Source organism: Hemicordylus capensis, chromosome 5 (genome assembly GCF_027244095.1).
Source record: "Hemicordylus capensis ecotype Gifberg chromosome 5, rHemCap1.1.pri, whole genome shotgun sequence".
In the NCBI taxonomy this organism is placed as follows: domain Eukaryota; kingdom Metazoa; phylum Chordata; class Lepidosauria; order Squamata; family Cordylidae; genus Hemicordylus; species Hemicordylus capensis.
Genome location: NC_069661.1, coordinates 136,138,544 through 136,166,535, shown reverse-complemented (window position 1 = coordinate 136,166,535; position 27,992 = coordinate 136,138,544). Strand labels below are relative to the sequence as shown.

The following is a 27,992-nucleotide window of genomic DNA, read 5'->3' as shown; positions in this document are numbered from 1 at the left end:
CCCTCACTCCTAGGGAGAAGGGCTAACAGGGCTCGCTGAAAACAGGCTAAACGCCAGGCTTGCTCCTTGCTTTTCTGGCAACAGCCCCCACTTCTCCTCTCCGAAAGCTTTCTAGTAAATAATCTGCTTTAATAAAAGTCTCTTTTAGGCGTTTAATAGTGAACCCAGTTGTAACACAAACAGAAGGAAAATGACTTCTCGCACCAGGCTTTAAAACAGGAGCAAAGAATGAAGCTTTTCCGCTTCCCGTGGTCAGCCCACACAATCCTAGCAATAGCAAAAGACTCTCCTCTCAAGGGATGTGTGATCGAAACTGAACTGATATGGAAACGTTCGTGCCACCCCTGCACGGATAAACACGGGTGCAACAGTTAACAGCAACTCCACCCCGATTCCAAACGCAGAGCCTATAACCAAGCGGCTACTCGCGCTGCTTGTAGGAATGACGCTCGGCTCACCAGGCTCCGCTCCTCCCATTTCTCTGAACTACTTGCCACTGTTTCAATTTTCTTCCCTTTCCTCTTTGAACAGCAGCACCAGCACCACCAACAAGAGGTAATCAATCTAACTCCTTTGTAATCACTTTTTTCATCCGATTTGCATTTGGTACAAAGTCTTTGAGAATGACACAGATTTTTTGTTTTTATCATTCAGTTTTCAAAGCAATGGGAAGGCAATGTGTAACTTCCCAAGGGAATTGAGCAATATTAGTCAACAATTGCAGAAGAAGGAGAAAGGGAACCCACTTCAACTGCTTGATTCAACAGCAGGGGTTAGGGGTGGTGGGGGAAATCATCCTCTTTGGGCCATAGCATAGGAATAGACATCTTGGTGACCTTGTTGCTAGAGAAATTGTTTTACCTGTGCCAGCTTAGTAACCTAGTAACAGCTAAAAGTTGTCTGGATCCTGCAGCTAAAATAATTGTAGCCAGCATCTTGTGATTTGTAACCTCATGAGAGATTTGATTTGGTTGCTTCCATTCCATTCCATGCAAAAGCAAGTGAGGAATGGAGAAAATGGTACCACCTGTGGCAGCAGAACATGCTGGCAGGCCTGCAAGGATGAGAACTGGAGTGCTTGGCAAGCACAGCCTCTTTCCTTCAGGAAGCTGGGACAAAGACATGGGATTCCTAACCACTGGTAGGGATGTGCATGGAACCGGCTGGCCCGGTTTGGTTCGAGTCTGACCAGACTCGAACCTGACCTGGCCAGTTCAGCCTGGCACCCCCTCAACCCCACCCCCCGGTCCCCCACCACCTCAAGGAACTCTGCTGAAGGGAGTTTTAAAAAATATTAGGTTGCCGGTTTGAATCCCTGCTGGTATGTAGACTATAGGAAACTATATCGGGCAGCAACAATATAGGAAAATGCTGAAAGGCATCATCTCATACTACGTGAGAGATGGCAATGGCAAAAGAAAAACCACAGGGCTCTGTGGTCACCAGGAGTCGACACTGACTTGAGGGCACACTTTACCTTTAAGAGAAGCTGAGTCCTCTTCGGAGCTCCTTTTGAAATTCCCCACAGCATTCCATGGGGAGTGCCAGAGTCTGGTTAAGGCGGCTCATGTGTTATGAACCTGCATCTTTTGCTAGCTTTGTAATGGCAGGACTCTTGTGTCTCAAATAGCTGCGTGTCAAGCAGAAATGCAAGAGGTGAGTTCCCCAAAAGACTACATCTATAGGTTGAGAAGGCTGAATTTCTGCATGTTAAAGAGGAGCAACACTAATCTCTGTGTCAGTGCTGAAAGGGCTTAAAACAGACTTTATGAACAATGAGGTGTGGATGAATCTTTAAACTGCCTCAGTTTGTTTCTGAAGAGAGATGGAATCTAACTTGTACAACAGGTACTGATTTTGACATGCTGAGCTTGTTTAAACAACTAGAATGGTGTGTTTGTGGAAGCTTCCATGCTACCCTGAAGCATTTTTTTGTAATACAGTTAGCATGAGTTTGTGTTGGAGACTGTGAAACCTCATTCTAAATTCATTTGCATGGGCTTATTACCACTCTGTTATCATCTGTTTTGGTATCCTTTGATAAAGGATCCTCCTCTCCATAGGACTTGTTTGTAGGGATCTCACCCTCTTCCACTCCATCCCTGTACCTTCTCCTGTGCTTTTAACAGCAGTCCAGTTTGAATAAATTCAACAGGAGATTATTCACACTTGGCTTCAGCTTTTGGGGTAAATGTTGAGTGAAGCCACTTCGAAGTACACTCGGGGCATTGGGGGAAGCAGCTCCTCCCCTCTGCTTTTGGCTTTCATTTTTGCAAGTACACATGGCAGGTGTTTTCCTTCCTAGCCAATGGGAGTGGGGAGAGAGAGAGAGTTCCCTGCAGAGATAGATCTGCATTTCTGAAGAGACCATGCCTCCTATCATGTTAATGATTGTACATCAGCCCCTCTCCATGTTTGCTCCAGCATTTTCAGAAAAAGTAGCTTAAAACCAGCATTTTAAAAATCTGGAAATACCTCAAGATAAGCTAGAATTCGCATCACAAAGCCCAACTTGTGTGTGGAGTGGGTCCAAGGATCTTGTCAGGAGTTCAGGGTAAGTTTGGCTGGTGTGTGAACGCACACACTCTCTCTCAAAGGGCAGAAGCCCTGTGTGTAAAGTCTCTTGCTGATGTTTTTCCTGGTCTGGAGATAAAAGTGATGGGAGAATCTTCATTGGCTGAATATTAGGCTATTAAAGAGGCAGGAGTGGTTTTGCTTATTTGAAGGACTGCCACCTTTTCATGCTTGGCCTAAAGGATTAATCTGATGGTTTTTAAAAAAAACAAAAACACCCGTAGTTAAGGCTCTCTCATTTTGGCTCATGCTTCACAAAGCTGGGAAACTGGAACCTAAGGCTAATGTCTTAATAGACATGCCATAACTTGCCCTCCATGCATCCACACTTTTCCTTGTTCTTTGAGGCCAAAATCAAGATGGGGAGGATAGAGTGCTTGGCTCCTGCAAAGATGGTCCTGTACTACCACATGATGATGAACTGTGGCCCTGTACTACCTCATGAAGCATCTGAGCCTGACTGTATTGCTAGAGGAAGTCCTGTTGTGTTGCAGTCCCAGATCCAGAGTAAGAACGTGTACTCTCACATACAATAGGGGACCTTCTAGGCCCAGGCGGTGGGGTTGGCCCACTGGTGCACCTTTCTTGCCTGGGCTGCTTGCCTGTATGTGCATGTGTGTGTTGGCATGTACATGTGTTTGGGGTGTGTGCGTGTCTGTGTTGTATGCATATTTGTGCTTGTGATTGCTTTTCTGTTTTGCATGTATGAGTGTGTGTGTGTTTCTGTGAGTGTGGACATGTTCAAAACCATTCCATACACCCCCAAACCACCCCTGTTTCCTTCCACATTACTACTAACAACCCACCTGGCTTTCCACACCTGTTCATTCCATGTCTCCCCACCACCACCATTCTGTGAAAGCTCAAATCCCATAACTAATGGAATAGGCATTGTACTTGCAAAAGAATCCACTAATTGACTCCCCGCTGCTGATGTCAGAGTACTGACAAAAGTTTCAGCGTTCTGATTTCATTGTCAAACCAGCCACACTGTGTATAAATTCACCACAACTTTCATAGACTTTAATGGGGAAGGGAATCCTTAATAAGTTTTGAACCACTGCTCAAAATTTCACCAAGACACTAAAACACACCCTTTCTAGGTAAGACTGAATAGAGTACACCAATCATTTTTACCAAACTTGAAAGAAATGTGATGCACCTGTATAACAATATAGACACAAGGTTTTTCTATATTGTCACTGGTCAGTTTGTCAATTTTCTGCACTTATTATGCTGTACTTGTGGCAGTTTTTATCAGATTGCTTTGAAATTGGGCACATTTGTAGACCTTATCTAGCAGTCATTAGCTCAACAGATCTATCTATCTATCTATCTATCTATCTATCTATCTATCTATCTATCTGAAATACAGTCTTGAGGCTTATAATTGCAGAACCCTTTATTTGCTACTATTCACCTTAACTAAAGGGGCATTCCCAATAAATAAAACAGTTAAAGGGAGTTAAGATTGCCCTTTTCTGATAAAACATGGATGTGAATAAAGACAAATGTGAAGGGAAGGCAGGCAGAGTCACAGGTGGGGTGACTCCAGCGTGGTGTAGTGGTTAGAGTGCTGGACTAGGACCGGGGAGACCCGAGTTCAAATCCCCATTCAGCCATGAAACTAGCTGGGTGACTCTGGGCCAGTCGCTTCTCTCTCAGCCTAACCGCCTTCACAGGGTTGATGTGAAAGAGAAACTCAAGTATGTAGTACACTGCTCTGGGCTCCTTGGAGGAAGAGCGGGATAGAAATGTAATAATAATAATAACTACTAATACTAGTACTACTAGGTTGGGGAAGCAAAGGGGTGGCAAAGAACATGATTTGAAGAGTGAGGATTTTGCTATACATTAAATACTTGTGGTAAGGTAATTAATGTTGTTAGTTTATTTACCTTATGAATGAAGCGTGCTTGATATTTTCAAACTTATTCAGAACATGGGTCTGAATAAGTTTGAAAATATTGAAAATAGTCCAAACCTTTCAGTCTGCTTTCCAGGCTAATTTTCTCTTCCTGTTCAAAACCATGTGACAAGAAAGACAGACTGATATTTTAATGAAACGGAGAGAGGTCAGCATCAGACCAACTGCACACATAGTCTCACCCAGTGAGACCAGTTCCTGGCCAGCAAGGAAAATAAGGAGTTGACTTGGCTTCTGGGAAGCTGGAGGAGTATCCTTCCTGCTTATTTGGATGCAATGACTTCTGCTACTTGTTCTGAGATAGAGGTGTGAGTGAATGAGGCTTTAAAAAACAATTTAAGCTATAGGGCCATAATATACCATTACTGTATTGTTCGATACTTTGGTGCACGGTTCCAAACAGCTGGATGGGGGAGTGGGAAATACTTTTTTGGGATCATCTGCTACCACTTGGAGTCATTCCTGTGCTCAGGACTTGGAGAGTGAACTTATATATCCCAGTACAGCAATTTAGAGAAGGTATAGTTTTCACTCATATATAATTAGAATAAACCTAATGTATGCAACTTAATAGGAGCAAAGAGAGTGGTATTTTTCTACAGTTACTATGCTTTCAACAGCAACTTGACAGAGAAAGTAAGCAGCTAAAGCTTTTCCCATTACTGTATCTCCAGACTTAGCAGGACTTTTCACTAGTCATTTGCTAACTTCTGAAAATTTAATTGTATTTATTCTTTACACTTCTGTCCTGCCTTTCCTTCTTCCAAGGAGCTCCAGGCAGTGTGTAAGATTCCCTTTCACCCTATTTTATCCTCACAACAATTCTGTAAGGCTAAGAGGGAGTGATTGGCTTCTGAGGAATAATATGGCTGCAATTCAATAGTAATGTTATGTTGTTAAAAGGGGGGGATAGCCCTGAGAGCTTATATAACTATTTTGCATTACTAGCATTACAAAACCAGTCAGATTTCACAGGGTCCATCAATGTGAAGGGAAAGGTCTTGCAAACTTTACTCTTGTCTGATAATGTGCACGAAGCACGTCTCTTATTCTGGAGGTTGATTTTCTGTTTCTGTTACTGTCAGGCAGGTTGCACAAGGATTGTAATTACTTATACAACCTCTGTCCTAGTTTACAAAGGTATTAGGAAGAGGGTTCAAATTACAGTAGAGAAAATGGAATGAGACATTTTCCACACCACTTTTCCCAGTAAGCCTGAGAAAAATTAAATTCCTCCCTACATATAGCAGAGGTGCTATTTAAACCAACCAGCCAAATGGCCCTCCTGCTCCAGTGATTTCCATAACAGTCTGGCATGCACAAATGAAGGAGCTGAAACTGTTCCTGGTTTAGAGGTAAAATGATGGGGAAAGATGCTTAATTCTACACATCTGATTACTGTTAAGACACAAGCAACATCATTCAAATGCTGGTAACACTTTGCAGGATGTATCAAGCTTTGGTTGGGAGATGTATAACCTACTAATCTCCATAGGCAGTATATTGGCTGTGGTGGGAAAGAATATCTCTCCAGCCCAATCTCCTCTCCAACCAGCCATGATCTCCTCTCCAACAAGCTCCAACCACCCTTGGAGAGGTGACAATGGACAGAATCATCTTTGGGTGCTGAGCCTTTTTGTGTGGGAGGGGATCAAGCCCTCAAGCTGGGGAAGGGCATTGAGGAGCCTTCCTTGGATAGTCTCTTCCCCTCCTTCCTCCTCCACATTCCATTTGCAGTGATGGTGTGTGTGTGTGTGTGTGTGGTGGTTTGGGGGAGTTCAGAGGGAGGTCAGTCACAGTGAGGTGGTGGGGAGGGGGAAAGAAGCCTATATAGAGATGAGTTGGTGGATTTACTACTCGCTATAATGAAATGAAAATAACTGTTCACAAAAAAATGGTGCAATGTGTAAAGTACGTGACAAGCCTTCCTACAATGGAAAAATACAGGTACTTTCCTGGAACACTTATAGGGCCATAATGAAACATTAAAATCCGAAATAGGGCATGTGAAATATGAACGGTACCCTGCTGACAATGCAATGACATTGATGGTAACATAGGCAAAATGGAGGGGTACTCGGCATGTAATCTGGAAAATGCCCCAGCAAGAGGCTGAGTGGGGATTTGAACACTGGTCAGCAAACCTGCAAGTTACCTACTCCTCCTCCTACAAATATTTAAATGCTGCTTTTCAACAGAAGTTTCCAAAGCGGTTTACATAGAGAAATAATAAATAAGAAGGATCCCTGTCCCCAAAGAGCTCACAATCTACCTGTTTGGCAGCAGAGGAGAAGCAGGGCAGGCCTAAATCCCACCCATTTACTTTCCCACAAAACTGACTGACTAATCCTTTTGGCTGTGATGCCACAGACTGTTGGATCAGATAGGGGAACTGTACACACATTTTGCCATCCAGCTTGAGGATACGCACCCCAAAGCCTGCTTCTGACATGAAAGTACTTCTAGCTGGGCCAGGGTCTGGGCATAATGAGTATCATCCATCATTTTCAGTACCATTTATTTCAGTGGGAGAGATGAAATTGGGAAAGTTTTTAGGAGCAATGAAAGGATTCCATTAAAAGTGCTGTTGCTAAACCACTGCCAATTGTTCAGATCAAATTGAAGGAGTGGGGATCTTTACTGCAGGGAACAGCTTCTTTGACCCTCTTTCCTTTCAAATGAATGATAGACCTTTAAATGTGCATCTGAAAAAAAAAAAGAGAGAATGAAAAAGAAAGGGGAGGGGGTTGGTATGGCATGGTGGACAGATAGTATTAGCATTTTGCTTCAGATATATTATTTTTAATGTTCACTGCAATACTATAGTGTCAGTCACACTAGCCTTGCTTATGTTATACATCTTTAAAACACTGTGTGACTGCTCACATATAGGGAAACAAGTGCTTACTGCGGAAATAACACGACAGTGGAGAAAACTACAGGAGCGCTGTGTCACAGCCCATCTGTGCTTGCTCCAGGTTTCAGGGTAGGTGTTCAAACCTTGAAAATATGTGGGTCTTTGGAGAGCACACCATGATTTACTTCATTTTATTGTGAACAAAACAAGGAAAACATTCAAAGTGTCTTCGGATGTGTGTGTTATATTGTCATTCCTCACCTATTGTGGTTTTCCCCAGTTGCAGATGTGAGTATCCAAGACAGGGAAATTGTGACTACCCTTGCCAACCGTCACCTGAGTATCCACGGTTTGGCGAGTTTAAAAAAAACACACACTGCTTTTGGGTGGGTGATTTCCGGGGTAAGGGGGACAATTTTATCTATTTTAATTTTTTTTGCAGTGTTTTTACGACTGTGATTCCCCTAACCCCCTGTTTGCCATTGCTTTCCATGGCTCTCCAACTGCAAATTCGCCAACCGTGAGGGTTTCCAGGAATTGAACCCTTGCAGTTGATGAGGGACTACTGTACATTACCTTTTATCTTATGGCATAGCTTCTTACATGTTTCTAACCTTACCTAACATAAGGATCTAAACCACCCTCCACCCTTATCCCAAATCTCAGTCCTACAAAATCCCAATGGTCATTTCTCCAAGCATTCTGACCTCCAAGCATTCTCCACCTCCCTCTTACTCCAACATTCCATGCTCCAAATAATTTTCCTCCCCCATCCAGACAAGCCACAGACGAAAGTTCACTACGGCTGCTTGTGCTACCTCCCATTCTCAACTGTGTCAGGGCTGCCTTATGAGTCACAGCAGGTCCAGGGTGCAGAGTTATGGCTCTGTGATATCAGCTGTCATGTTTGGTACATGTACAGTTCCTATCTGTATCCTGCATTTGAGGGGGTCTGAACTCAGATTTATTTTTAAAATTAACACATGAATGAACTTCCATATTCGAAGAACCTACAGCTGTGCATTGAGGGCTGGATACCCTCAGTGAATGAAGGTACAATGCAACTTGAAGAAAAGATGGCAGCATGCCTGACAACTGAAGAGTTTCTAATGGTTCTCCCAAAGCTTTTTTTTTTTTTTAAAGAAGAAATATTTGTGCCAGGTAGGGGTGTGCACAAAACCAGTTTGTTCGGTTTGAGTCTGAATTTGAGCCAGTTCGAGAGTAATAGATAATTTTTTAAAAAAATCTGGCAGTTCCCCCTCCCCCCTGCTGACCTCCTGGTCTCTGAAGGGGTCTCCCCAGTCTCCAAAGGGCTGTTTTGGCCCATTTTGGGGACATTATGGCCCTTTCTGCCATGGCAGTGGCTGTTTTTTGAGGCTGCCATGCATGCGTAGCTGGGTCATGACCCCCCCCCCGCCAAGGTGAGACACACACCCCAGAGGTGGTGAGTTGTTTCAAAAAATATTATTATTATAACTCTAGAGCCCCTGAACTGGCCCTGAGCCCCTCCAGCCAGACCAGTTCGATTGCAAACTGGCTTGAGGTTCAGCTGGTTTGCACATCCCTAGTGCCATGGCTCATTCTTGCCATCTGCTTTCAGTGCTAAGACTTTATCCTGAAAGGTATGACAAGTCTCCTAAGCAGGAGCAGTGTGCATTTCTCTCACCACTGAGTAACTGCTGAGTCCTCAAAACATCAAGGGGAAGGAAGGGCTTTCAAATCAGAGAGTTTTGTTTCCAGATATGCTTTAGCTCTGGCATTTAAAAACAAAACAAAAAACACTGATCTCTGTCTGACCAATGTGTGGGTCACTTAAATAACTACATAACATGGTTAGATAAAATGTAAACCAGAATGAGCTTTTCAGGCACAGTATTAGTGCTAATTTTGTGGCTGGAAGCCCCAAAGCAGTTGCAGCTTAGCATGCTTTGCTATGACTCCATTTCCTTCTTCTCCAGTGGTCTGATGGACAGACGGGGATGGGGGGAATCCCCCCCCCCAGTTTAAGTGCCTTTTCCCATCTGACGACTTTTCCATGTTGTTTGTTAAGGCCATGCGCACCTTGGGTCTCACTATTGAGGGTTTGCAATCTGGGGCTATTCCCTCCAAGGAATCTCTGGTATTACCTACATATTCTTCACCAGAGCTCCTGTTTCCCTTGCCAAATACCTTTTCGGAGGTTCTCCAGCAGGAGTGGCAAGCACCAGCGGTTCAGAAGAAGGTCTCTTCCTTAGCTAACAAGCACTACGTGTTCATCCCCCCAGCAGCTGCACAGCTCCAAATGCCTTCGGTAGATGCTCATGTCGCAGCCCTGACCTCTCGGGCGGCCCTCCCACGAGATGGAGAGTCAACGCTGAAGGACCCTGCCGAAAAGAGAATCGAAGTACAGTTAAAGAGAAATAACGATTGTATCTCTCTCTCTATCATTTCTCGGGCAGCACTGCTCTGGACCGATGAGTTGCTTCAATCTCCTCCCCCAGATCCAGCCAGGTCCCGCCAGATTGCCCTAAAGCTCCAGAAAGCACAAGCCTACATTGCTGACACCACCCTGGATGCAGTACGTTTCGGGGCCCGGGCTACAGCTACTAATGTTATTGCTAGGTGAACCCTTTGGCTCCGCCACTGGCAGGTTGATGCATCATCAAAAGCCAACTTGGCAGCAGTCCCCTTCTCGGCCACTAAGCTTTTCGGGGATGAAGCCCTTAAGAACATCCTCATTGAAACCAAGGATAGAAAGATGACCCTTCCCAGCACAGCCAGGAGGGACAACCGTCGCCCTTTTCATAGAGGCCAGCCTCAACAGCACCAATTTCGTTCCTTTCACCACTCCTTTCGCCCCCGGGAGCGAGACAACAGGTTTAGACGCCCCAATTGGCCAAAGGGAAACTTCCCGGCCAAGTCCAATTCAAGAGCCCAGCCAAGTCAGCAGTTTAAGCCACGTCAATCACAGTGACTCTTTAAAGATAGGCGGTCACGTCTCCCACTTTTACCATGCCTGGGAGGTGTCTACCACAAACAAATGGGTCCTGAAAACAGTTTTAGAGGGATATTTAATAGATTTGTCAGGCCGCCCACCAGACAGGTTTCTTCCCACTCCAACATCTCGATCCAGCACAAGACACAGAATCCTTCAACAGGCCATAGACCACCTGTTAGCCATCACAGCCATAGAACCGGTTCCCCCTCCAGAGCACCATCAAGGGCTTTATTCAATCTTATTCACCGTGCCCAAGCGGGATGGCACCTACTGGGCAGTCCTCGATCTAAAATCCTTAAACTGGTGGGTACGCAAGTGCAGGTTCCGTATGGAGGCTCTCCGCTCCATCGCGGAAGGCCTACAGCATGGGGACCTGATGGCATCAGTGGATCTGACAGAGGCCTATCTGCACGTTCCTATTCACCCTCTATCCCGTCATCTCCTCAGGTTCTGTTACAGGGGAGCGCATTTTCAGTATCGAGCCCTCCCATTCGGCCTTTCCTCGGCCCCAAGGGCATTCACAAAGGTGCCGGCCCCTCTAGTAGCCTACATCTGCCTGCAAAAGGTCCGCCTCTTTGCATATTTGGACGACTTGCTCATACTGTCATGAGACCAAGCAGAGCGGGACGTCCAGATCACCCTAGAGGCCCTAACGACCCACGGCTTCCAGGTCAACCACGCCAAGAGCCACCTATCTCCCATTTTCAGTCTCCAACACTTAGGAGTAGTCCTGGACACCCAAAAGAACCGATTGTTTCTTCCAGAGGAACGCAGACTCAAGATTTGGTCCATGACATCGAAGGCCCTGTCGACCAGCAGGCCTTGCGTCCTTCATCTGGCTCAGTTATTGGGTCTCCTGGTTTCCTCCATCGACTCTGTCCCCTGGGCGAGGTTCCATCTTCGTTGCCTCCAGTGGTTCCTCCTCCCCTTCCAGGAGGACATTGCCTCCAAGTCATCCAGGAGGGTTCAATTGACTCCAGAAGTTCGCTCTTCGCTCTGCTGGTGGCTCTGCAAGAGAAACCAGCAAGCCCTTTCTGGACCCCCCTCGGATTCTCATCACTATGGACGCAAGCCTTTGGGGATGGGGAGCTCACTGCCTTTCTCAGTCAGCTCAGGGCAAGTGGACCCCTGAGGAGTCGGGCCACAGCATGAATTGGATGGAGCTGCGTGCGATTCGTTTGGCCCTTCGAGCCTTCTTACCTGTGGTGAGGGGCAAGAATGTCCTGTTCCAGACAGACAACATGACGGCGAAAGCACACATCAACCGGCAAGGCGGCACCAGGTCTCGCTCCCTCCATCAGGAGGCAGTTCTGCTTCTTCAGTGGGCTGAATCCCACCTGTGTCCTCCCTATCAGCAGTCCACCTGAAGGGCGAGCTGAATGTACAAGCGGACTGGCTGAGCCGGCAAGACATCCACCCAGCTGAGTGGGCTCTGAGCCACAGAGCCTTCCTATTCCTGTCCAGAAAACTGGGAGCCCCTGAAGTCGACTTGTTTGCCACTCCCAGCAACACCCACCTTCCACAGTTCTTCAGTCGGTTCCAGTGCCCACAGGCATAACAGACAGACGCCATGACGGCTCCCTGACCAAGGACCCTCCTCTACGCCTTCCCCCCAGGTCCGCTTCTGGCCACACTTCTCAGGCGCATTCAGCTCCTGGGGGCCAGAGTGATTCTAGTGGCCCCCCATTGGCCCCGCAGGCTGTGGTTCCCAGATATCCTGAACCTCGCAACCGGGCCTCCAGTTCTTCTCCCCGTCTCTGCAGACCTGCTCTCGCAGGGCCCAGTACTCCATCCGGATCCCGCCTGGTTCCAGCTTGCCGCCTGGCACTTGAACGGGAACTGCTAGGGGGCTTCGGTTACTCCCAGAGCATTCTAGACACCCTGATGGCCTCCAGGCGCTCTTCCACTCACCGCATATACCAGTGCACTTGGAGAGTTTTCCTCAGATGGTGCAGAAACAGGCACTTGACTCCGAGGGCATGTTCCCTACCTGAACTGCTACGATTAAGAACATAAGAACAGCCCTGCTGGATCAGGCCCACGGCCCATCTAGTCCAGCATCCTGTTTCACACAGTGGCCCACCAGATGCCGCTGGCGTGCCCTCTCTCCTGCCATTACTCCCCTGCAACTGGTACTCAGAGGCACCCTGCCCTTGAGGCTGGAGGTGGCCCACAGCCCTCTGACTAGTAGCCATTGATAGACCTCTCCTCCATGAAGTCATCCAAACCCCTCTTAAAGCCATCCAGGTTGTTGGCTGTCACCACATCCTGTGGCAGAGAGATCCACAAGTGGATCACGCGTTGTGTGAAAAAGTACTTCCGTTTGTTGGTCCTAGACCTCCTGGCAATCAATTTCATGGAGTGACCCCTGGTTCTAGTGTTGTGTGAGAGGGAAAAGAATCTCTCTCTCTCTCTCCACTTTCTCCATGCCATGCATGATTTTATAGACCTCTGTCATGTCTCCCCGCAGACGTCTTTTTTCTAAACTAAAAAGCCCCAGGTGTTGTAGTCTTGCCTCATAAGAAAGGTGCTCTAGGCCCCTGATCATCTTGGTTGCCCTTTTCTGTACCTTCTCCAGTTCAACAATGTCCTTTTTAAGATGTGGTGACCAGAATTGTACGCAGTACTCCAAGTTTGGTCGCACCATAGTTTTGTATAAGGGCATTATAATGTTAGCCGTTTTATTTTCAATCCCCTTTCTAATGATTCCTAGCATGGAATTTGCCTTTTTCACAGCTGCCACACATTGAGTCGACACTTTCAACGAGCTGTCAACCACAACCCCAAGATCCCTCTCCTGGTCCGTCACCGACAGCTCGGATCCCATCAGCGTATACTTGAAGTTGGGGTTTTTTGTCCCAATGTGCATCACTTTACACTTGCTAACATTGAACTGCATTTGCCATTTTGTCGCCCACTCCCCCAGTTTGGAGAGATCCTTTTGGAGCTGCTCACATTCCGTTTCGGATTTCACTACCCGGAAGAGTTTGGTATCATCTGCAAATTTGGCCACATCGCTGCTTACCCCTGCTTCTAGATCATTTATGAATAAATTAAAAAGCACCGGTCCCAGTACAGATCCCTGGGGGACCCCACTTCTTACTTCCCTCCATTGTGAAAACTCTCCATTTATACCTACCCTCTGTTTCCTGTCTTTCAACCAGTTAGCAATCCACACATGTACTTGTCCCCTTATCCCATGACCACTAAGGTTCCTCAGGAGTCTTTGATGAGGAACTTTGTCAAAAGCTTTTTGGAAGTCCAGGTAGACTATGTCAACTGGATCACCTTGATCCACACACTCGTTGACACTCTCAAAGAAGTCCAAAAGGTTGGTGAGGCAAGATTTACCTTTGCGGAAGCCATGCTGGCTCACTCCCAACAGGGCCTGTTCTTCTAGGTGCTTTACAATTTTATCCTTGAGGATGCTTTCCATCAATTTGCCCGGAATGGACGTTAGGCTAACCGGCCTGTAATTTCCCGGATTGCCCCTGGATCCCTTTTTGAAAATCGGTGTTACATTTGCTACTCTCCAGTCCTCTGGTACAGAGCCCGATTTCAGGGATAAGTTAAATATTTTAGCAAGAAGGTCGGCAATTTCACATTGGAGTTCTTTGAGGACTCTTGGATGGATGCCATCCGGCCCTGGTGATTTGTTAGCTTTCAGTTTTTCCAGACAGTTTAGAACATCATCCCTTGTCACTTCTATCTGACTCAGCTCTCTAGCCTCCATCCCTAAAAAGCCTGGTTCAGGAACAGGCATATGCTTAGTATCCTCTGCCGTGAAGACAGACGCAAGAACTCATTCAGTTTCTCTGCAACCTCCATATCCTCCTTAATAATCCCTTTCACTCCCTCATTGTTTAATGGCCCAACCGCCTCCCTGGCAGGTTTCCTGCTTCTGATGTACTTAAAGAAGTTTTTGTTATTCCCCTTGATACTTTTGGCTAAATGTTCCTCAAACTCTCTTTTTGCCTCCCTTATTGTCACCTTGCATTTCTTTTGCCAGAGTTTGTGTTCCTTTCTGTTCTCTTCATTTGGACAGGCCTTCCAATTTCGGAAGGAAGTCTTCTTCCCTTTTATGGCTTGTTTGACAGTATTCCTACAGGACGGCCTGTATTCCTACAATTCCTACAGGACGGCCTTGAAAAGGGCCTTAAGGCCAATACCATCAAGCGGCACGCTGCGGCCTTGGCTCCTCTCCTGCTACCATTCAAGGGCAAGTCTCTCTTGTCTCATGCCCACCTAAAGCGTTTCCTTCATGGAGTATCACTAACATCTCCTCCCGTAGTACATAGGTTCCCTACGTGGGACCTCCACAAAGTCTTGCAGGTCCTTCACAAGCCTCCATTTGAACCGATTAAGTCAATTTCCTTACGCATCCTTTCCCTGAAGTTGGCCTTCCTGGTGGCCGTCACCTCAGCCAGAAGGATTTCAGAATTAGCTTCATTGTCCTCCAATCCCAGGTTCTGTATATTCTCGGCTGATTCAGTAACCTTCCATTCTGCCTGAGGTCGCCTCCATTTTTCACAGGTCTCAAAACCTGGTCCTCCCCTCCTTCTGTCCCAAGCCTATTCACCCCAGAGAAAAGGAGTGGCATAAGCTGGACGTTCGCCGCTGCTTGAAGATCTACCTTAAAAGAACCGTCTCCTTCAGGACGACAGACTCCTTATTTGTTTCCTTCCTACCGGCCTCCATGGGCCAAAAGGTCTCCTCAGTCATTGGATCAGAGCCTGCATCTCCTTGGCATATGAGACCCAACACTTGCCTCTTCCCATGCGAATCACAGCACACTCAACCAGAGCGGCCTCCACTTCAGCAGCGTTCTCCACCAATGCCCCATGGGAGGAGATCTGCAGAGTGGCCACATGGGCGTCTCCGTCCACCTTCACCAGACACTACAAGATGGACACTATACACCCTCTGCTCAGGCTGCCTTTGGCAGAAGAGTTCTGCAACACATCCTTCCCCCTCAGTAGCCTGGGACCCCCACCCTGGGTCACCTGACTTTGGTATGTCCCCAGGGAGTTGTCCTCACACAGCAGCCGAGAATGGAGCATTGGTACTCACCGTGAAGGCTTCTTCTGCGTGCTGTTGTAGAGGACAACTCGACCTGCCCTATGCGGTCCCAGATTCCGGGGGGGATGCTTCTCTATCTTCCTGCTGTTTTTTACCTGTTTCCATTTACTTGCCTTTTCTACTCATATATGTGTGTTACTGAGGTTTCCTTCCATTCGAAGCTTGGCTGACTACAAGAACTGGGTGGGGTTACCATCCGGCTCCTTTTATAGCTTACTAATTTGCATACGCCCTGCCCTGGAGCCAGCATGGGATGATAACCCAGGGAGTTGTCCTCTACAACAGCAGCCAGAAGAAGCCTTCACGGTGAGTACCAATGCTCCTGCAAATTTGTCTTGAGAGATTTGTTGTACCTCAATGTTTTCAATGCAGATCACACATTCATCCTTTTCCTTTTGAATAAAAGGTATTGTTGCATGTTGCATATATCTATAACTCTCCCCCCTCTATAGAGAGAGAGTTAACAATCAGTCAGTCATCTTTTTGTGTCTTTTCTCTATAGATGTTTTGCTGTTTTGCCTGGCAAAACTGCCTATTTTGCCAGTATTAAAGGCTCAGAAGCCCTGCTAGAAAAAGTGAAGCCCTGCTAGAGGGAAGTTCATTTCATTAGGGTAATGGAGGCCCTAAATGGACTTGGTGCTTTATACTTATTTTCTGCGGGGTCTTTGGAAAGGACTTCAAAACTCCCTTCACCCTTTTATTTATTTTTTGTCCTTTGCAAAGTCTGGCATGAAGAAACTGAGCTGGTTAGACTTGTTCCACCATTACCTTGAAAAGCCTTCACATGCTACTTTTTTTTTTAGCTGCTCTTAAAGGCACAGCAATAGTCAGCATTTTTGTTTTTGTTTAAATGGTGACAATGCTACTCATAGTAAAAGGTAAAGTGTGCTGTCGAGTCTACGTCGATTCCTAGCAACCACACAGCCCTCTGTTTGTCTTTGGTAGAATACAAGAGTATAAGATGATGCCTTTCAGTATGAAATGATGCCTTTCATCCATTGCCAGTATGAAATGATGCCTTTTAGCATCTTCCTATATTGCTGCTGCCAAATATAGGTGTTTCCCATAGTCTGGGAAATGTACCAGCAGGGATTCGAACTGGCAACCTCTGGCTTGCTAGTCAAGTCATTTCCCCGCTGTGCCATTAGGTGGCTTCTAGTGTTCTAATAAAGTTGTTTTTTTGTGACAAATGAATTTCAGAAGTTTGAGAAGGTACATGTGAACTTTGAGCTGTATTTACCTTGTTGCGCATAAAAATGTGTTTTTGAGCAACTAACAAGGTTTCCCCAGCCCCTTCCTGTGTCATACCCCCAATCGATCTGATGCCAGTCCTCCATTGGTCTGGAGTCTCCAGAAATCTGCATCAGTCTCCCTCCAGGATTGTATCGAAAGCAACCCTGTAGATTTAATGACTTGATATTTTGAAAAATATGGGGGTGGGGAGTTTCCAGGAATAGACTGAGTCAGAACTGGCTACTTATAAGGTTCCTTTGTCCTCCAATATTGCATCACCCCTTCATTTTTCTCTCTTCACCTTCTAATCTTCCTCCTCCCTGTTCTCATTATGTTATTTCTGCTTTACATCTCTTCTCAGCAGCCGAGAATTGTATTTTCTTCCCTCCACCCTTACAAAATAGCCTCATTTGATCTGATTTATTGTTTCTAAAATGCCCCTATCTAGGCTTGTTCACATATTCACATCAAGTTGTGTTGCACTTACCCAATGAATGTGAATATGTGAAAAAGCATCCAACTGTGATTTGCATGTGTGAATAAGGTATGACAGATAAACATAAAGTACTCTTCAGTGGAATCGGTTCCCACATATAGTTACAATTAATCTAGGCATAATCGAATGAAAAGGATCGTGCATGCATGTGTGAAATGACTCTCAAAAGTTCTGAACTATACCAGAGAACAGACTATACAGGAATGATGATTGTTAATTTGTCTTCTCCACTTTTGTGCCATCGCATAACTTTCAAGGAGAGCCTTTTAATCTACAATGTTGATAGAATCAGCTGCTTTCCATTCTTCCTGAAGTATTGTTTCCAATATCATGTTCAAGAAACTGACTCGAGTTAGAATTCTCCACTGGACACTGACTCAGCCAGGATTTCTGGATTGAACATCTGATGTCACACACATTGATTCAGCATATCAGACAGATATATAGGCATGGTGCTGATCTCTGTTATCTTAAACAGCAAATTTGTAGAGTAAGCACAGTTGACTCCATAGTATAACCCAGCTTTTCTTTCTTTCTCTTGCTGAACTCATTCCTGTGCTTCCAGTCTTCTGCTAAACTTGCAGCCAGCTGCATGGGAAACTCCTCTGTTGGTGCACCTTGTGTGGTGTGTAAAAGCAGCCCTGTTGAATGGGAGCAAAGCTCTACTTAGTCCAGCATTATTTTTGTTAATAGGGCTAGATGTCCCTGGGGAAACTTACACATTTTCCTCAGTATGCCCTTTGCATTTGGTATTCTTGTTTAAAAATGCATTTTCCTCCATTCAAACAAAATTAAGTGACCTTCAAATAAAACTCTAAAGGGAAACCAGTAGCACCAGGGCAGAGAAATGTCTGTCTGGCTCCCACAAGTTGCCACCAGAGGGAAGAGAGCCTATATAACGGGAGCAATGTCTGTGATCACAGGAGGATTACTTATAGCCTGGTGTGGGCGGTGGGCAGGGAGATTGGTCTTTTTACTCACACGGATAAGAGCTTTAAGTCTCTCCCCCGCCACTGCCCGAAAATGTTTTTCTGGCATTAGTGAAACTGTACTTCACAAGGACAACCCTCATCTAATATATGTGTGTGTGTGTGTGTTTCAGCATCCACAATGGAAGTAGTACTATCCTGGGCCCCAGTTGTTGGTTTTACGCTGTTGCCCCATGCAGGAAGCATTTGGGGAGCTAGGATTACAAAGAAAGAAATTCCTACGTGGTATGAATCCCTGGAGAAACCATCCTGGCGTCCTCCTAACAGGATTTTTGCACCTGTTTGGGGAACTTTATATTCATCAATGGGGTAGGTTGTCTATTTTTTTTTTTTTAAACTCATTCGGTTGGGAAGTGCTGGAAGTATACTATGCTTAAAAAAAAAAAAAAGTGCACCAAGAAACCTGAACTTGCCCACTGGGGATCCTCCTGATTCGGGACCTTTTACTAGATATACTGTTAGGCTGCATTAATAGAATCACAGTTTCTATATCTCAAGAAGTAATCATTGAACTTTATTCCACACTAGTCAGACCTCATAAGGAGTACTCTACCCAGTTCTGGGGACTGCACTTTAAGAAGAATGTAGACAGATTGGAATTGGTCCAAAGACAGTCAAGGGTTTGGAAAGGCTTCAGAAGAGGGTAAGGAAGATGATAAAGGGTATGAAAAATGAGCCCAGAGTAGAATGGTTGCAGGAACTGGTTATGTTTAGCACAACTAAACATGTTAACTCCATGAAACTGAGGAGTTACATGATAGCACTCTTCAAATACCTGAAAGCTGTCACATAGAAAAGGGTAAAGTTTTATCTGCACATGGGCTGGCTGGAACTAATGGGCACACATGTGCAGGGCTAGATCTAATGGGCTTAAGTTTTAGCAGTGTAGGTTTCAACTGAGTATTGGGAGAAACATCTTAATTGTAAGTACAGTTTGACAATGCAGCCAATTATCTAGGTGGAGGGAGGTTGTCTTTTCCTTGCAGGAGGTCTTCAAGCAGAGGCTGGGCCTCTGTTGGCGATGTGTGAGGTCTGGATTTCTTGGCCTAGATGACCTTTGGACCCCCACCAACTCCATGATTCTAAGCTTTGAATATTCCATATCATACGCATGACCAAATTACTATCTCCTTTGAGATGCACAGCATCCTTACTGGTACAAAGTATTATTTTATGCAATGTGCCATGATACGTGATAGTCCCAGGCAACACTTAGAAATAAGGAACTGGGGGCTTATGTCCCAAAATAAGCCCCATGACACCCCAAATTATATAGCCCCAGTACTGGTACGCTACTACTCATTGGAAATCCGTGTAAATCCGGGTGGAATTTAGCAGCCGGATGGAGGAGCCAAAATCCGGGGGCTACCCTAAATTCTGGGGGACATGTTAACCCTAGTACTGTTGCAAGCAATTGTCAGATGCAGCTGACTCTCTTTCTCTCCTACAGTGAGGCTGCAGCTTGTGGCTACTTTTATTTGCCTGCTCCGTCCTCCCTCCCCAGGGGGGGTGCTGCTGCTATGGTTTCCACTTCCCAAGTGCATGCTCCCTCCCTCCTAATTTCCTTCACTCACCACCAGAACTGACAGCTTCCTTCATCCACAGCCCACCCCTCCAGTTTCCTCACAGAGCTGGCTTGTAGATAACCTATGCCAGTGTGGGGAATACTACCAGGGTGCAGGTTCTATCAGTGTGTGGGTTATATGTGCAAAAATATGGTAAAGCAGCAATACATGTCTGCCTACTTACACCATTTGTAACCCTTAACACTCTTAATGTAACCCTTAAAGTTGCTTAACACAGGCAACTACAGTTGCAATGTGGTTTACAAGTGAGAGCTTGCTTAGGGATTTGCTGCACAGGTATTAGCCCTGCCCTTCTGCATTTGTATGCCCAAGCAAGCATATTTAAAACAGGGGTCTGGAATCCTGCCAATGACTTGCTTCCTCTACCAGGAGCACAAACATGCTAGCTAACTTGCAGAGAAAAAAGAACTTTCCTGTTGGAACGGAACAGATATCAAGGTGCTTTTTTGTATGCTTAGGTGCCATCTAGTGGAAGAGCACAGAAACACTTTTTAATGGTGATTTTGTTTAGCAAACTAATTACAAATGCACCAAATGATTCAGATTTTAGAAAAACGCATTACAAGTTGCATCACTAGGAAGCATTCCTCCTTTATGAACTATCTTTTGTTTTGATGTATTTTTAAAACGTATAACATTTGTATCATGACCTTCCTCAAAGAAACTACTTTTATCCTTGCACAATCTTGTCAGAGAAGTTAGGCCCAAGGTCACCTAGCAAGCATCATGGATGAGTGGAAATCTAAACCTAGATCTTCCTGATGCAAGTTCAACATTCTGTGCACCAACTCTAATAGCAGAGCTTTCTTGATTGTGGCAACCTAGTGGGAATTCCCTTCCTAAAGAAGCAGACCAAAATCAGAGGCAGGTGAAAAACTTTACTGTGCTGTTTAGACAGGCCTTTAGGAAGGCACTAGTATTTTTGTCATATTTAACAGATAGATATAAGTTTATTCGGTCATTGACCAGCAAACATTTACAATAAACCAGTATGTATTTTACAAATAATATAACAAAACCTGGCCATAACAGAGGTAATATCAGTGTCCACATTAGTTAAAAGATAATTTAAATAAAATTCATCGGACCGGCCAGGCAAATGATCTAACATAGGAGATATAAGTCTTAAACGGGGTTCACTAAAAAAATCACAATAAAGAATAACATGCGAGGTGGATTTTATAACCCCTTTGCCACATGGGCAAAGTCGTAAAAATAGCGGATCTCCCTTAAACCTGCCATCCAATACTGCTGTAGGAAGAACATTTAAACGTGCTAAAGTGAGGGCTCATCTAAATTTAGGGACAAGCACCACATCAAAGTACTTAGCTGGTTTAAGATTAATAGCTTGACTCCCTAAGTATAAACCCTGCTTGAGCCATGCACCTTCTTGTTGAACTTCTATATCCAGGACACGTTGCTTAACTAACTTCCTGGCTTGCGCAATTCCTGTAGTATGCAAATCCTATACAGAGAGGCCAAAAAAAGAAAATTTACTCAATACAGCTTGTTTCCAGCTTGAATTAAAACCATCATTCATAGCCAAAGAGGCTAAACCCGCATGTCCAAAACTGTTTTAACCAAAACCGAAAAATACAGCACCAGTATAAGGATTCCAGCCTAATAAGCCCAACTTATCTTCTGATGACAGCATTCGGAGCACAAAACGGTACTTGCAAAATTCATCTAATAAACTTAGTCTGGATAGCCTCCAGTAGGGCAAAATTACTTGCAGGTCCCAGTTGGGCTCCATATAAGAGCAAAGGCAGTACTTTGGCTGTATAAAGTCTCACTGTCGCAGGTATAAAAGCAGCACCATATGTAAAATGATAAGATTTGATCTTATTTACAACCAATTGAGCAGACTGCCTGATGGAGTTAAAATGGGCATTTCTAGAGCCAACAGAGTGAAACATAATTCCTAGATATTTAAAGGAATTAACCTGCTCAATCTTGTGTCCTTGTATGGACCAATTATAACGCCTAGCTCGCTTGGCGAACACTAAGACTTTAGTCTTACTATAATTTATTTCAATAGACTCTTGGTTACAAAACGATGAGAACAGTCTTAGGGCACGCTTAAGGCCTATAGGTGTCTGCGACATAATAGCCATATCATCTGCATATACAGTAATAATATGGAGATGTGCCTATCTGCTAACTTTGGTGGATGAATAGAAAGGGTGGACAAACAAGTAACCACAGAATTAACATAGATGTTGAACAAAGTAGGAGCAAGTATACAGCCCTGACGTACTCCTCTAAAAGTTGGAATTTCCAATGTTAACTGTCCAGTTGGGCCATAGCGAACTTTCAAACAAGTATGCATATGCAGACTAACAATAAGTTTGAGTAATCTTTTATCTATTCCAAGAGCTTCCAGTCTAGACCACAGTCTCTCTCTAGAAACCGAATCAAATGCAGCTTTAAGATCAATGAATGCTACATAAAGTGCTGAACCTGGGAACCTAGAATACTTCTCTGCCAGAAATTGAAGGGTAAAAGCATGTTCCGTGGTGGAACAACCCTCCCGAAAGCCTGCCTGCTCAATAGCTAAAATGTTATTTGCCTCGATCCAGTCTAGAAGTTTTATCAAAAGATGCCTCACGTAAATTTTACTAATAACATTAAGTAAGCTAATGGGACGATAGTTGGCTGGGTCCTCACGCCTACCTTTTTTATAAAGAGGAATTCTTATAGCAAGGCCCAAATCGCTGGGTATTTTAGCAGTTGTATCTATATAGGTAAATAGTGAGGCTAAAACGGGGACCCACCAATTAAAATTCGCTCTGATAGCCTCAATAGAAATGTTATCACTGCCAGGGGCTTTGCCATTACTAAATTTCTGAATAAGTTTTTCAATCTCTGAACAGGAGACTGGGTTCCACCTAAGAGTATCTCCACTTAGTTGTTCAGCATTATAGACCATATTATCAGCCTTACTATAAAGCTTTAGGAAATGTTGTTCCCAAACCTGAGCTGGAATCACAGAAGCTGGAAGTGTAGGTGTTTTTGACAGAGCAGGTGAAACAAGCCTCCAAAACTTAGACTGATTTGTTAGACTTAGCGGCCTCAATTAAATTAAGCTGGTTTTTATTAACGGCTTATTTACAGCTTGTACCTTTCTCCCTAAGCAACCTCTTATAGGCGGATTTCATCGAGAGCGCCCTTTGCCTGTTTTCCAAAGAGGGTGCTATTCTATAAGTTAAAAAAGCCTTAAGTGTGTTGTTTTTGGCAATGCAGCAATCCCGATCAAACCAGGAATGAGAAAAGGACTTGGCGTGATTTGATTTTTACTTAGATATACTGAGGTGACAAAAACTGGGCACAACAGTGCTAAGACTGAAGAAAAATGATCTAACATTGAACACCTCTGGGAGCCAATAGATCCTGTTATAATTGCTTCCCGTAAACTACACGCCTCTGCTGACCCAAGCACATTAGCAACTCGTGTGGCAAGTTCCTCAGACCACCTCAATCTTTGGTGACTACTGTTCCTAAAATCTCCTACCACTGGTCCAGCTGCACCTCTTGAGCCAACACCCAACCACAACTTCAAAAGCATAGGGTGATGATCGCTTTCAAGTCTGGGGATAATCTGGAAATTCAAAACCCTGGACAACATACTGGAGGAAACGGCAACATAATCAATTAAAGATGGTTTGGCCAATGCGTATATTCTGCCAGAAAATCCAAAGGAACTGAGCCATTAAGCAGCCATAAGTCCTCCTTCATGGCCAGTAGCAAGAGATTAAACCCTCAGAAATCACACCTAGTGTCTTTTGATTGTCTAACCAAAAGCGAAAAAGGAGTTGGGGGTAGAAGTGGAAAATGATGATATTTCCCAATTGTAGTGGCATCATCTGGACCCACTCGCGCATTAAAATCCCCCAGCAAAATCAGTTGAATATCACTAAAAGTGGTTCGAAAATCTGCAATAAATTTATCCAACTTGGTCCACGAGCTCTCTTTATATCTAATAAGTTCTTGGCTATTTAGCACATTGGCTATTTTTGTGTTGTTATAGATTTGTGTGATAAAGTATTCATATTTTATTGCAGCTCTATTTTAGGCTATTACTTGTTAATTACCCTTGGACATTTTGGATACTAATTTAAGTTATGATTCATAATGGAAGCTTGAGCAACGTATCTGAACAGATAAAAAATTATGTTGCCACAAATTATGAAAGACATTATGAACATAGGAAGCTGCCATATACAGAGTCAGACCTTTGGTTTATCTAGCTTCACAGACTGGCAGCGGCTTCTCCAAGGTTGCAGGCAGGAATCTCTCTCAGCCCTATCTTGGAGATGCCAGGGAGGGAACTTGGAACCTTCTGCTCTTCCCAGAGCAGCTCCATCCTCTAAGGGGAATATCTTACAGTTCTCAACACTTCTAGTCTTCCATTCATATGCAACCAGGGCAGACCCTGCTTAGCTAAGGGGACAAGTCATGCTTGCTACCACAAGACCCACTCCAACCAATTATTTTGGGATGGATGGAGAAATTATTTGGAATTATTGAATCAAGTTCCTAGAACTGTATAGTTTTAATAATGGAACACTGTAAGTAAAAGATGTATACCTCCTTTCTGTGGAGAATATGACTCCAGTGTTCCCTTATGAGTCAAAACTTAGGCAAGAAATGCAAATATTTAAAGGAACTCTCAGTTCTTGAGGTTTCTGCATAACATGTAATTGTTTTTAAAGCCCTCTTGCCAGAGTTGATACAAGTCAATTTTTTAAAATGGATTTTTAAAATTTAAATCAAATCTTAATTTTTAAAAGAACAGTTCATTTTTAAAAAAGAACCTAGGTCAAAGATATCATCATGAGTATTAATCATTTCTAATTTTCTTCTATAAACATGTTCTCTCATCCCCATATGCTGCTGTTAACAAACCTGACCAATCATATTCCGTAGGTGGTGTACATGCAAAACACCCACACCCACCCACACACACCAGTTAAGCCCTTGCCTCCCCCCCACCAAAAGTGCAAAGACAAAAGGTTCCTTCAGATGTTAGTTTGAAGGTTTGCTGTACCTGTGAGTGATGGACAAAGGGGTAGGAAATCCTGCCCCCACTGCATCACTCATCCCTGTGCCCCATCACTCACAGCTCCAAGGCTTGAATGACAAGGGAAAAGCACTCTCTGTGATTGTAGAGAAGCCCATAATTGTGAGAGTTCACCCTTGCAATCACAGGTCCGCCTGCCATCATGGAGAGGGCTTTTCCCACTTCAGACAAGCCCTGTTGGAGCCATGGGACACAAGAATGAGTGACACAGTGGGGGCAGGACTCCTTCCCCCTTCGTCCTGCCACTCATGGGTACAGTGAGACTTCTGAAGGAGCCTAAAGGTCAGTGAAGGAATAGAGGATTTGGGGGGATGGAGTAGATCTGAGCAAGGAGGAGGAGTCTGAATATAAATGCAAGGGACAGGGTAGGGGACAGAACATATTCATGCAGTCCTGGGGAAACTTTTCCAAGTGTATCTTTTATTGTAGAAGGGAAATGCCTATCATGGCAGCAGGCTGTAAAAGAGACCCCATTTGGAAATATTATAATGAAGTTCCTATATTTGTGGGTAAGACAGGCATGCACGCAAAATGCAAATAGTGCAACAAAGAAATGCAAGTCCTAGTTGCCTGAGTGAAACAGCATTTTCAAAGTGTTCCTTTGAAGATAATAAAAAGAAATACTTATCCCATTTTTTGTTGAAAATTAATCTGAAAAAAATTCAGAATTGATGTATAATGTGCAGTTATACATCTTCTAAAAATGAAACTTACATCTATCTCTGAATATGTATTAAGATTACATTAGACAAGAATGTACTTTTACTAGAAAATTGTTAAATAGAATCTTCCTGACTAGTGATTTAAATGATTAAAACTGAGTACTACTGAGAAGCAATTTAATTCAATTTGATTTAAATCAAATCAACTTTGCCTTTTGCTTAGTTCCATTTCTGTGAAGCAAGTCTTTCTGTTTTCCTTTCTTAAGATACGGTTCTTACCTAGTATGGAGGGAATTGGGAGGCTTCAATGAAAAATCCATGGTTCCACTTGGACTGTATGCAGGACAGCTAGCATTAAACTGGTCATGGACTCCCATTTTTTTTGGAAATCACAAAATGGGATGGGTAAGTATTTGAATGTCTTTATTGTATTGGTCACTGGCCATGTAGTTCAGAACAGTAATTTTTCCAAACCTTTATTCTCCCCACTATCTTTTATCCGCCAAAGAACCTCTGTGCATTGCAGGACATTTTAAGGCATGTTTCAGGGAGCACACTCACACCAAGCGTGTTGGCTTTTACTGTCACCCAATTTGTTCTGATATGTTCTGTTTACTGTAAACAGAAGCACTTCTGCTTAGAGATTTTTCATGTTGTGATGCTGAACTCGTGGCAATCATTTAGTATTGTACGTAATACGCTTCTTCTGCCTGCTTCAAACACTAGTGCAAAATGAAAGACAGCCCCCGCCCCCACTCCTGCTTCATTCTCTGGTAGGGGTGTGCACGGAACCAGCTGGTTCAGTTTGGTTCGAGTGCAAAATGCACTCAAACCTGACCAGTTTGGTCCAGTCCCCCTTCGACCCACTTGGTTCAGTTTGGTCGGGGGGGGGTCGTGTGTGTGTACACACACACACACACACACACACACACACACACACACACACAGACACTTATTTTTTTATTTTACCTCTTGCCCTTGGTAATCACTGCCACGACCCGTTCAGCCAAATGCGGGCCGCAGCGGTGATTACCGAGCCCAGCAGGGGGAGGGGGAACCTTCATGGACCTCCCCCCAGCCTTTAGGAAGCCCCCTGAAGGGGCTAGAGGTAAAAAATAATAATTTTTTTGAATTTAAAAAAAACCCTGCAAACCCTCCGAACCGTCGGGAGGGTGTCGATCCGAGGTCAGACCGAATTGGGGGGGGGGGGTTTCAGTTCGACCCCGAATGGTCTAACTGAACTGGTTTGACCTCGAACAAATTCAAGGTCGAACCTGTTTGCACATCCCTATTCTCTAGCATGTGCAGCTGACTGGGGGCAGTACTGAACAAATGATGGCTTGGTAGCAAGCAAAGCCAAAATTAGTGCAGTTCTACTTATCACCAGTAGGTGCAAATGTGACCTTTTTGCTTCAGTTAGTCTATGAATGTTTGCTTTGTCCTTTGTAAAAGAACTAATGGATTTATTGGCTGAATGCAGCTTAATAGGCATGAAGATATTTTATCCACCAAGGGAGTATTGAAATAGCAGATTTTTGCTCTTAAGTTTATCTGCTCTGAAGTTTTATTAATATTGCATTCTAAACTCCTTTGTTTCAGGGCCTGGTTACTTTGTTACTTACCACAGGAGCAGCAACAGCTACTACAGCAGTCTGGTATCATGTCAACAAAACAGCAGCATATTTGATGTACCCTTACTTAGCTTGGCTTACTTTTGCCTCTGTGCTCAATTATCGCATCTGGAAGGACAATCGTAATAAGAAATGTCTATAATGTGTTCATAGTTTTCTAGAGGAATGTATGGCAACACCAAAACAGGATTATTTTTTAAAAATAAAAATAATTTTTTTCTCAGTCAGATTACAATCCCATCATCCTGTTGCTTAAACCATATGGGTTTCAGATAAATGTAAAATAATCATGTTGACATGCTAAATAAAACTGCAGTAAAATTAAGTAAAAGACAGGAATTCTGTGTTTATTAACAGTATACCTGTAGCTGTATGTAAGCACTACTTGCACCACAGGTTCACATGGCTTTAATCAGGGGAACAGGATACATACTCAGCAATGTACACTGTCAGAGTTTGCTTTAAAGATGTTTTGGCCTGTGTGTCCCATTGCTTGTTTGCTCATTGCATGACAATTCAGAGTTTGATGTGTGGACTTGATTCCATTGAAAGAGAACTGTGTTGAAGATGGTGTGAAATAAATTACCTGTTGATGCCTCAGTGTGGCTGGACCATCCTCTAAAAGTGTAGGTCATCAATAGATGGTGCAGTCAAGTCTTCTGTGTGAAACCTGCCCACTTAAGATGTTGTTATACACCTGGGGCTAAATAAGAATGCTTATACCAACTGATTAGGAACTCGTTAATTGGCTTTGGAACTCGTTAATTGCTATAACAAATGGATGCTACCCAACTATAGACAGCAAAAGAGCAGCAGTCAAACTGATTTAAGCAGGAGTCTGAAACTTGCAATCCTATACTCACCTGAGTCTGTCTGTCTCTCTTTTTAATTAAATGTTTAT

The 27,992-nt window shown here is 44.2% G+C and overlaps 1 protein-coding gene across 2 annotated transcripts; it reads left to right on the top strand.

Annotated features, from left to right (window-relative positions):
- The first annotated feature begins 7 nt into the window (after positions 1 to 7).
- On the top strand, positions 8 to 27,426 carry TSPO (translocator protein). Of its 2 annotated transcripts, XM_053256651.1 has the most exons (5): positions 8 to 555; positions 1,631 to 1,656; positions 18,246 to 18,441; positions 25,727 to 25,865; positions 27,060 to 27,426. In XM_053256651.1, the coding sequence occupies exons 1-5, from the start codon at positions 443 to 445 to the stop codon at positions 27,231 to 27,233; spliced, it is 648 nt and encodes a 215-aa protein (XP_053112626.1). In that variant the 5' UTR covers positions 8 to 442; the 3' UTR covers positions 27,234 to 27,426. The 2 variants fall into 2 exon arrangements, with proteins under 2 accessions (XP_053112626.1, XP_053112627.1); XM_053256652.1 differs by lacking the exons at positions 8 to 555; positions 1,631 to 1,656 and adding an exon at positions 994 to 1,141.
- The last annotated feature ends 566 nt before the right edge of the window (positions 27,427 to 27,992 follow it).

Bases quoted from the DNA above. Each gene is read 5' to 3' on its own strand.
- TSPO (XM_053256651.1), top strand. From the start codon at position 443: ATGACGCTCGGCTCACCAGGCTCCGCTCCTCCCATTTCTCTGAACTAC. The intron at 1,657-18,245 runs GTGAGTTCCCCA...TGTGTGTTTCAG, and splicing joins GTCAAGCAGAAATGCAAGAG to CATCCACAATGGAAGTAGTA. The intron at 25,866-27,059 runs GTAAGTATTTGA...CCTTTGTTTCAG, and splicing joins GAAATCACAAAATGGGATGG to GGCCTGGTTACTTTGTTACT.